Source organism: Anas acuta, chromosome 12, assembly GCF_963932015.1.
Source record: "Anas acuta chromosome 12, bAnaAcu1.1, whole genome shotgun sequence".
Classification (NCBI taxonomy): Eukaryota; Metazoa; Chordata; class Aves; order Anseriformes; family Anatidae; genus Anas; species Anas acuta.
Window position 1 is genome coordinate 12,740,894 of NC_088990.1, and position 9,811 is coordinate 12,750,704.

General features: G+C 57.4%; 2 protein-coding genes across 2 annotated transcripts in view; both read left to right on the forward strand.

Moving 5' to 3' along the window:
* Positions 1-336, forward strand: part of LOC137863032 (actin, cytoplasmic type 5) — a 2,457-nt gene extending 2,121 nt beyond the window's left edge. Inside the window, exon 2 of the mRNA XM_068695842.1 lies at positions 1-336. This exon is cut by the window's left edge and continues 1,251 nt beyond it. The gene's annotated coding sequence lies outside the window, so the exon portion shown is untranslated.
* Positions 337-1,204: 868 nt separating this feature from the next.
* Positions 1,205-5,622, forward strand: UBL7 (ubiquitin like 7). Its single transcript, XM_068695841.1, has 10 exons — positions 1,205-1,554; positions 1,941-2,060; positions 2,463-2,545; positions 2,663-2,747; positions 3,138-3,195; positions 3,399-3,532; positions 3,906-3,955; positions 4,340-4,507; positions 4,641-4,763; positions 5,086-5,622. The coding sequence occupies exons 1-10, from the start codon at positions 1,371-1,373 to the stop codon at positions 5,221-5,223; spliced, it is 1,143 nt and encodes a 380-aa protein (XP_068551942.1). The 5' UTR covers positions 1,205-1,370; the 3' UTR covers positions 5,224-5,622.
* Positions 5,623-9,811: the final 4,189 nt, after the last annotated feature.

Sequence of the window (9,811 nt, forward strand, 5' to 3'; positions counted from 1 at the left end):
CTGTTGGTGTCCTAATCCGGTGAGGTACCGAGTAGTAACGAGCAGTAAGCATTTTAACGGCCCTGCCATGATTCGGCCAGTTTGTGACTAGAGGTTTGGTTTTGTTTTTAGCAGAGGAAGCGCAGCGACCCCTCAGGCTGAGGTTCAGGGGCTGGCGGCTCCTCCTGGCAGCTGTGCTGAGGCTCTGAAGGTAGAGGGAGGGTTGTTCATGTTTCCTGTGTAACACTAATAGGATGACACTAAAGTAGGCTCGTCACCTTTAGGTTTGTCCACCTTTAGGTTTGTCACAACTGACTTATTTGTAGGAAAACAAATAAAACATTAGTCTTAAAACTACGCAGTGGTATTTCTTGCCTTCTTTGGAGGGGGCTGGGTCTCCTTGCTCCAGGTGCTGGGTAAGGCTTTGCGCTCGGGCTGAACCCTGCATGTCTGCAACTCCGAAAGCAGAACGGGGAGCGCCGCTGTGCAGAGCGTGTCGTGACACTGTCTGAGGCACGAGCCATTTAAAGAACTGTTAGGAAGGAAAACTTGCCTGGTATGTGGCTCTTGCAGCCTTTCTGGACTTTCATGGTAACTTGGCTTTTTTTAGAACATAAACAGCCCTTCCTGTCAGAAAAGCGAGCAGGCTGGCACAGGTTTTTGGGGCAGAGGAGCAGCTTCTCCTTTTTTGGGATCCCGTCAGGAGATGGAGCAGCAGATGCTCCTGAAGCTCCCTTAGCCTGGGGAACTCAGCTCCTTTTGCTGTGGGAGGCTTGAGCAGCCCTACAGAAACTCCTCAGCTAGAAGAGCCGGGGGAAGGACAGGAACGTTTAATTCAGTGCTGCTGACACAGAGGCAGCCCGTGCACATGGGGAGGGGAGCAGCGGGGATGCCTCCCTATGGGCTCCCAGCCCCCAGGACAGCTGCCCTCCTGCCGAGCCTTGCTGGGAGCGAGGGGCTGCTCCCGCCGTGCCTCAGGCCCTGCTGCCGCCCCCCCGTTGCCGTGCGGTTCCCCCCCGCCGGGAGGCGCCGCGGGGCCGCCTCCTCCCCCCGCGCTCTGGGCGGCAAAAGAGCTTCATCTCCCCCCCCCCCTCCCGCTTTTAAACCCGCAGCCGGCCTCCCATTGGCTCTCCCTCCCACCTCCCCCCTAAACTGACCAATCAGCGGCGCCTCCCTTAGCGGACTACACTTCCCAGGGCTCCCCCGCGGCGGGGCGGGAGCGGCGTTTCCGTTTCCGGCGCTGTGTTGCCGGAAGAGAAGCGGCGGCGGAGGCGTGTGAGGGGAGCTCCGGGGCCGCGCTCGGCCGGGACCCCCCCAGAACCCCCCCGGGGAGCTCCGCAGCGGTTCCGGAGGCTTTCGGCGGCCTCGGCCCGCGGTTGGCGCCCCCCGGCATGGCGCTGCCCGAGTGGCACATCGCCGTGAAGCTGGCGGACCAGCCGCTGGCCCCCAAATCCATCCTGCGCCTGCCCGAGACGGAGCTGGGCGAGTGCCCGCTGGGCGGCTGCAGCATCTCCTGCCTCAAGCAGCTCATCACCGGCCGGCTGCAGGAGTCCGTGCCCGACCCCGAGCTCATCGGTAGGAGCCGGGCCGGGGGGGTTTGTGTGAGCGGGCAGGTTGCGTGGTGCTCCAGGGGGGGTCCAGAGGTTCTCCTGCAGCTGTCTGAGCGCATTGTGGGGTCGGTGCGCTTGTTAAGGATTCTTTAGGCAGAGTTTACTGACACCAGCGTGTCTGCAGGAGGGAGCTCAGCTCTTCTAAAGGAGGCGGTGAGAACATATCTGTGAATATCAGCTCGGATTTCCTCTCGTTTTTCCTGTCATGATGAAGCAGCTCAGCGGGCAGGGCGTTATCCCTGTGGGCAGGGGAATGTCCCCACACAGTTCTTGGTTCTTAAGGGCCCTGAGCCCTTTCTGAGCACGTTGCAGGTGTTTGTCTTGTCTTCACGTGTTTTTCTCTTCCTCTAGATCTGATCTACTGCGGCCGTAAGCTGAGGGATGACCAGACGCTTGATTTTTACGGCATCCAGTCGGGCTCCACTGTTCACGTGCTGCGCAAGTCCTGGCCCGAGCCTGACCAGAAACCAGGTGAGGAGGAGGTGGTGTGTGAGGAACAGCCCAGCTCCTCTTGGGGATATGCTTCTGGGAGGCTGGTGCAGGGTTTGGGGGCGGAACCGACCTGTTTGTGCACTCCACCTGTTAAAGCAGCAAATGGGGTAGGGTTAGGGAATGAATCATGTCACGGGGCGAGCAAACATCCCTGCCTTACGTGGGTGTGCTTGATTTTAGGGTGTTGCCAGAGAATCAGGAATGAAATGTCTCCATACTGTAGGTTGAGGGGAAAACCAGGCTCGCGTGTGCCTAATTGTAGAATAAATTGTGTTAATTTAGGGCCATTACCTTAATACTCTTCCTCCTGTGCACGTAGGAAGGTACATTTATATATTTTTGCATGCCTGGGAGCTGGGAGTGCTGTCTTTCCTCTCTCAGAGCCTGTGGATAAGGTGGCAGCAGTTCGGGAGTTCCGAGTGCTTCACACTGCCCTGCACAGCAGCCCTGCCTACAGAGATGCGGTGAGCGAGGCTGCACGATTTGTCTGGCTGCCTTTTGTCTGTCTTCCTCGCTGAAGAAAGGCCCTGAGTGGGGCCTTGTTGCGTGCTGCTGCTGATCCCTTCTGATTTCTCTGGCAGGTCTTCAAAATGCTGGGGAACAAGGAGTCGCTGGATCAGATCATCGTGGCTACTCCTGGCCTCAGCAGTGACCCGGTTGCTTTGGGTGAGTCCAGACGTCACCCAGAGGGTCTGAAGGAAGCCAGATAAAGATGGCTTCAGTATAAAACAAACACTTTAATTCAAGCACTAAAATAAACTCTTAAAGAGTGTGTAATTCCTGACGTATGGGATGGGGTCACAACTTCTCGCAGCCAGCTGGGTGCCAGGGTTGATCCTGCTGGGGAAGCCCCATCCCGGGGGTGTGGCTGTGATTCAGCCTCTCTCTAGGAAGGCACAAAAGGTTTCAGAGAACAATAATAGAGTGCTTACAGCGTCTCTTTGTGACTCACTCGCTTCCTGAAAAACAATTAATTTGTTTTCTTCCCATGATTTAACCGGCTCCTGTGGATTTGTATCCTGTCTCGTACTGGTCATGTCTCCTGGTCCCTCCCAGGAGTGCTGCAGGACAAGGATCTCTTCTCAGTGTTTGCAGACCCCAACATGCTGGACACGTAAGCTGGCGCAGTGACTGGGCCGTGCCTTTGTTGTGCTCCTGTTTAGTACTTTTCCCACCCAAATGGGGAGCATTCTGCAGCTGGGCAGCCACAGTCAGCATCTGAAGTGGCGTTGGCTTTATTAATTTCTTTGCTAGTATCAAGCTGCTGCTTTCTCAGCTCCCTCATGCGCGTGATTTATTTTCCCCCTCTCCCTCCAGGCTAATCCCAGCTCACCCTGCCCTGGTGAACGCCATCGTGCTGGTGCTGCACTCGGTGGCGGGCAGCACCCCGCTCCCCGCCCCGGAGACGTCCTCCCGAGGCATGTCCTCCGGCTCCTACCGCGACATGCCAGGTGCGTGCAGCCTGCAGGCTTCATCTGCAGGGAAATCCCTGCCGGGCTGATGCAGAGCCTTCCCCAGGCTGGAGGCAAAAGAAGTTTGGGCTCCTGAGCGAGGAGGAGTGTGTGTTGTGGTTTGCTGTGTTGTGTCGACAGAGGCTGATCTCAGCCAGGGCTACCTCAGAGCCTCTCCTGGCCACACACGTGTAATCTCTGTGGGTAGCAGGGTGCTGTGGGCTCTGTTTTGCACAAATTAGGGGCTTAACCAGTGCCTTAGCTGGGGCTGAGCCTGGTCCTGTGGCCAAGGCCTCTGTGGGATTCTAATTTGGTGCCCAGTTCCTGCCAGCACCTAGTTCTCTGCATCTGGTGATTCTTCCTTCTCTTGCAGGTGGCTTCCTGTTTGAAGGTCTCTCCGATGACGAAGATGACTTTCACCAGGTAATTGGCAGGCCAGGTCAGGTGGGGCAGCTGTTTTGGGCTTGCTTTATGGGTTTAACAGGCAGCTCTTAAAGACTTTAAAGGTTTTCTCTCTTATCTCAAGAACAGCGCGAGATCCTCTGCCTCACGGCGGTGTTGGGAAGATAAATGTCTTTTGTTTTTAAGCTGATGGATGAAATATTAAAAGGCTTACAGCCAGTTCAGCAGCTTTAGAGTAGTTGGGTTTGGAAAAAAACACGGCTGATCGCCCGGTGTGCTTCTTTTAACAAGTTCCACGCTTGAATTTTGATTACAGTAGAGAGGAGGTCCCTGGGAATAAGCACACGAGCTAGGCCTTAGTGAGATACGGGCACTGACACCAGAGGTGCTTTTCTCTCCTTGCAGAGCACGAGGTCAACGCCGTCCAGCAGCACTTCTGGCTCCCGCCCGGCTTCCCTCGGCTACTCGGGGGCTGCAGGGCCCAGGCCCATCACCCAGAGCGAGCTGGCGACCGCGCTGGCACTGGCCAGCACCCCGGAGAGCAGCTCCCACACGCCTACCCCTGGCACCCAGGTACAGCAGCTGGGGGTGTCGTGAACTGCAAAGCGAGCCCTGCTCAGCTCTGGGAGCTCTCTCAGTTTGGGGTTTCCTCCAGATGGGCTGGGGGAGCGCTCCCCTGACCCCTGCACCCCTCATCTCCTCCTAGGGTCACTCCTCTGGGACCTCCCCGATGTCATCCAGCGTCCAGTCGGGGACACCCATCACCAACGACCTCTTCAGCCAGGCCTTGCAGCACGCCCTGCAGGCCTCGGGGCAGCCCAGCCTGCAGGTCAGTGGCTCAGCCTCTTCTTCTGGGGACCCGTGAAAGCTCCGCGTGGCGTTGGGTGCTGCGGGGTGCAGGTGGTTCTTCCAGCTGCCTTCTGTGGCAGGACAGCGAGCTGGAAGGGGAGAAGAGCTTGGAGGAGGCGCAGCAGAGCGATGTTAAAGGGCTGAGTGGGATGGGAGGGATGGGCTGAGGGCTTTGGGGTATGCACTTGTGAGTCAGAGAGGTGGGAGAATCCGGCGTGGCAGAGGGGGCTGTGGGGAAGGCTGTCGTGTTACTGCTTGGCCTCTCGCACCTACCCTTGGCTTCTTTTGTTTCCTGTCCGTAGAGCCAGTGGCAACCCCAGCTGCAGCAGCTGCGAGACATGGGCATACACGATGATGAGCTGAGCCTCCGGGCCCTGCAGGCCACTGGAGGGGACATCCAGGCTGCCCTGGAGCTCATCTTTGCTGGCGGGGCTCCCTAGCTTTGGGCAGGACCGGTGTGTGGCACCGTGACGTTCCTCGCCCTGGGACTCAGCCCCACAGCTCTGCTCTGCGCTGGGGCTGGGAGCTGCTGGGGCTCGGCTCCTGTCCTCACAGGTGGGCTGTGCGACCCTGGCTGAGAGCACCGAGGCTGCATCCTCCAGCTCCACTGGTAACCTCCCTCTGGTCTCCCCCTTCTCCCTGTTCTGCTCGTCAGAGATGAGACCTCAGAGCTCTGCTCAGCACGCAGGGGCAGCTCTCGTGTGCTGGGGGATGCTCTGGTCTCGCAACAACCCCCTGCCTGCTTTGTGATCCCTGCCCTGGCGTGCCTCGGTCTCCTCTCGTTCTGTCCTTGTGGTTCCCCTGTGTCTGACTGCATTAAAGGGACTGTATTCACCTGCCTCGTGTTTTGGGTTGTCATCCATCCCGGGGGGGTGTGCTCGTTGCAGCCTGGCTGCAGTATGGATCTGCCTGTTGTAGGGCGGCTGTGTCGGCAGAGGGCACTCCCCTTACAGAGCAAAACGCCTCCTCTGTCCCTTAGTTACTAAGAGAACGTTGTGCTGGGCGTGAGGCTTACCTGCTGGCCTTCCTCCTGCAAATTAAGCCTGTAAAAACTAATTGTGCTACAGGCACTCTGAGAGAAGTGCCACAAAGGAGCATCGCGTCTCCTTTTCGGCACAAACCTCTGTTCTCAGCTGGTGTCAGCTGTTCTCAGCTCTCAGATACAATTGGTACAGTCCTGCACGGCGCTGTGGTGTAGGAGTTCATGGCCACCAGCAGGTGACAGCAGGAACGTGACCAGCAGAGGGTTGAGGCAGGTGCTGCCTGGGAGAGGTGCGTTGTTTCTGACACCCTGGGTTACTCTGCGGGGCTGCAGCTGGTGTTTCCAAAGTGGCTTCTAATCCCTGGTGCCCCGTTCGAGGCGCCCAGGACCTGCACTGCAAAGGCAATCAAACGATCTTGCCTGTAATTAGCTAATGGGAACTGAGATGCTGGAGCCAGAGGCAGACCTGGCTTGGCTCTGCTTGTACCATCAAGGTTAATAAGGCATGGAAATGGGAACTGGTCTGCCCCAAATGCTGCAATATGGCAAGAGGGAGGCTGAAAGCAGAAAACGATCCATTACCTTCCGGCCACCTGCGTGGCTCTAATTTCCAAGTGCTGTCATTGTTTGCTGATAGTGTCAGCTATCACCAGCCATGCTGGATCATTCTCTCCAGGACAGCTTATCAACTGATAGATTTAATCCCGGCTAGAGGATTAAACCTCCCAGGAGGGAGGGACTGGCTTTGTTTTTCAACGTGCAGGCGATAAGATCTGATGGCTATTGTAAGGTCAGGTGGCTTTCCTGCCTCGATACACCCTTCCTGGACACGGCTCTCACCACCTGCCTCGGGAACCCCCTCCAGGGGACGGCCGTGACTTCACGTGGACGAGAACAGATGATTAACTGGTTCCCATCCCTGGTGCCTTCACGCTTTGCTTTGCTGGAATGGGTGGCATGTGCCCGGCATCCTCCCGCCCTTTCCCGCTGTGAGATGAGCCCTGCTGTCAGCCCCGAATCCTCCCGAGGCGAGCTGGGGATTAGCTGTATCACAGCTGTCGCGGCGGTGCTGGAGCTGGGTGTCCTGAACCCCCAAGACCCATGCAGGAGTTGCTTTGGGACTAGGGCTGGCTTGTTTGCTAGGCTGTGCCCTGTCAGTTCTCAGCGCAGACTGGGAACAGCTCGGGGCTGTTGGTGTCCCCACTTTATTCCTTTATCTTCCCTTGCTATTATGATTTGATCTCTTTGACCAAGGCTTTGTATAAAGCAGCTTCTTTCCATTATACGGGCTGTTCCTGCTTTCCCCCGTGTTCCCAGATAGCTGAGAATCGCCTGGAGGTTTTGCATAAAGAGGATTTCTATTTCTTTCGCGAATCATGTTACTTGGCTTGGAGCACCACATCAGACGCGTTCTCTGCCTGAAACGGCTACATAGCAGAGAACTTGGCACTGATGTCGTTCGCACCCGACTGATGCGTGTGCTTCGCTTCCCTCATCTTGCCTGTCCCTGCCTAGAATAGAAATGTTCGGCAGCCAGGCGCATTTAGAGAGGCTCTGCCTGGCCCCTGCGGGGCTGCTGATGGAGGGGGAAGGACTTTGATGCGGGAGGCTCTTGGAAGAGGCGAGCAGGAGCTGCGAGTGCCTCATCCCCAGCTCCCTGGCAGCCAGGTGAGCGCTGCCTCCTCGCCTGCTCCGATTGCTGAGCGCCTCCTGCCCCCCAGCCCCGAGCTGAAAGCGGGTGCTGCGTGCAGGGGAAGCTCAGCATCAGCCCGGGGGGAGGCTGCAGGAGGTGGTGTGAGGTCTGCCTGAGCCTGTCCCGGCCCCTCCAGCTGCTGGAGCCCTAAACTGGGTATGAGGCAGAACTGGCAGGACTGGGAGATGCTGATTCTTGCTGAGAAAGCAGCTTGAGCGAGGCACCGACTTGCTGGAGCTCAACAGATTGTGCTCTTTACGAGCAAGTTGCAGCGAGCTGCCTCCCACCTGCCTGCTCCCCGCGGTCCTCCCTTGGGGTCCCTGCTCCTGTCCCAGCACCCGTCACAGCCTCAGCACTCAGCCTAACGGTGCAGCCGGTCCCGTAGGGGCTCAGCTTGGCCGTGTTGTCCCTCTGCTGCCCCATTTCCCCGCATTTCGGCCATCAGCCAGCACCCGTGGGCTGAGCGGCTGAGCGGCTGTGCGGTGGGAGCAGCTGCAAGGTGTTTGCTGAAAGCATTTGGCTGCCCCTGCGGGAGGGGTGGAGGTCAGGCCGCAGTTCCCCGACGTAAGTGCTTTCAGTAGGGACTTTCTGCTTCTGACATCAAAGAGAACTTTTTGGTTCTGTTCCCACCTAACCTCGCGGTGGAAGTGCCGAGGGAAGCGGCAGCAGCGGGTGTTTTCAGCAGTAATGGCAGCAGCTGGTCCTGCTCCTGGCTTCTGCTAATCTCGTTATTTGTTCCACCGCCTGACCATCAATGCCGGCGTGTCACGGGCACCTGCAGGGGCTGGCAGCTTGGCTGGGACGTCGGCTCTTCACCAGAGGAGCCCTTCTCTTCTACTCTAGCCACCTTGATGGCTTTTTTTTGGCCTTGTTTCTTTTTGCCAAAGGCAGCCCTGGGCTGGCTGTCTCCGCGAGGAGCAGAGCGGTGCTGTGGGAGGGTGGTTCTGCAGCAGGAGAGGAGAGCTGACGAAGCAGAATCTCCCAGGCTTCACATCCATGACTGCTTCTGCTGTACCCCAGCCTGTGACTGCCCACCCTCATCTTCCTGTGCTTTCACAATGCCTCTGGAGCCTTCCCCTGTGTGAAAATAACCAGCGAGATCTCCACCAGGAGCAGGCACTGACATTTAAGGTATTAAGTCTCTTAGGTGCGAGCATGCTTGGGTGGTTTGTTGGATCAGATCTGAAACCTCCAAAATTCCGAGCTCCTCATCTTGAGCTCCTCAGCCTCGGTTTCTGGCTTCATGTGACTAGGCTGAGAAAGATTTCCCCTCACCCTCCCATATGCCTCTGTGATATTTTGGAGTGAGTGTTTCTTCTGTGCTCCCCCAGCCAACCAGGCTCGGAGTGTCCCCTGCTAGCAGGACTCATACAGGGACACGGGGCTAAAGGAGCCCGATAACCAAACCCGTGCCTAGGGAAGGCAGCCAAGCACCTTAAAACAGCATCACCAGCTTGGCCCACAAAAAAACGTGGGGCCAGATCTTGCCCAAACCGCTCCCAGAGCTCTCGTGTCCTTGGGAAACGCCGTGGTCTTAGGTTTGGGTTCACGGCTTGCCCCGGTCTCCCGACTTGGTGGTGCTGAGTGTTACTGAGGTGCTGTGCTGGGAGCTGGAGGGCTGCCTGCCAGAACATCCCCGCTCGCCGTGGGTGTCTGCTGAGCTGGGGAACACCGTCCTCTGCTCCCCACGTCCCGATGCAGTGTGGGGTGCACACCTTGGCCCCCCTGCTCCGCTCGGACATTTCTCCAGTGCTGCTTTGCGCAGGGTGCAGCACCTTGTGCAGGCTTTGCCAGGGAGGGAATAACCTTGGGCAGCCAGGCAGGAAACCTCCATGTCGTGAGAGGCAGCAGCAAACTTCTGTCAAGGCCTTTGTCTAAGGGCTGGCTTTATTTGCAAAGGGCTTGGTGGTTTCCTGGCTCGTTTCGGCTTTGTTCTTGAGACGGAATGCTAAAGAATCGGGAAACACAGAGTTGTTTTTGGTTTCTCTTCTGGTTATCTTTGTGCTGCTTGGTGAGCTCGACAGTCTCGCCGAGGAGGCTGAGCCAAAGGGAAGAGGGGCGGCAGGAATTGCTGACTGCCACGAGCTATGGGACTTCCTTGGCAATAATGAAATCTTGGTTTCATTCTTCCTCACGCAGGCTTTCCGGGAAAGAGCTGGTGGGGCTGCTGCTCAGGAGTCAGGTAGGAGTCAGGATGGGTGATGTGAGCAGCACGTGTCCTGTGAGCAGGTGGGACTCAGCCCCTTTCAAGGCACAAGACATCGTTTTTCTTTAGGCACAGCAGGAGGGGACCTCCGTGGCTGTAATCATCCAAGCGTCTTTTTAGGGAACTGTGCTTGGTGCAGCTCAAGTC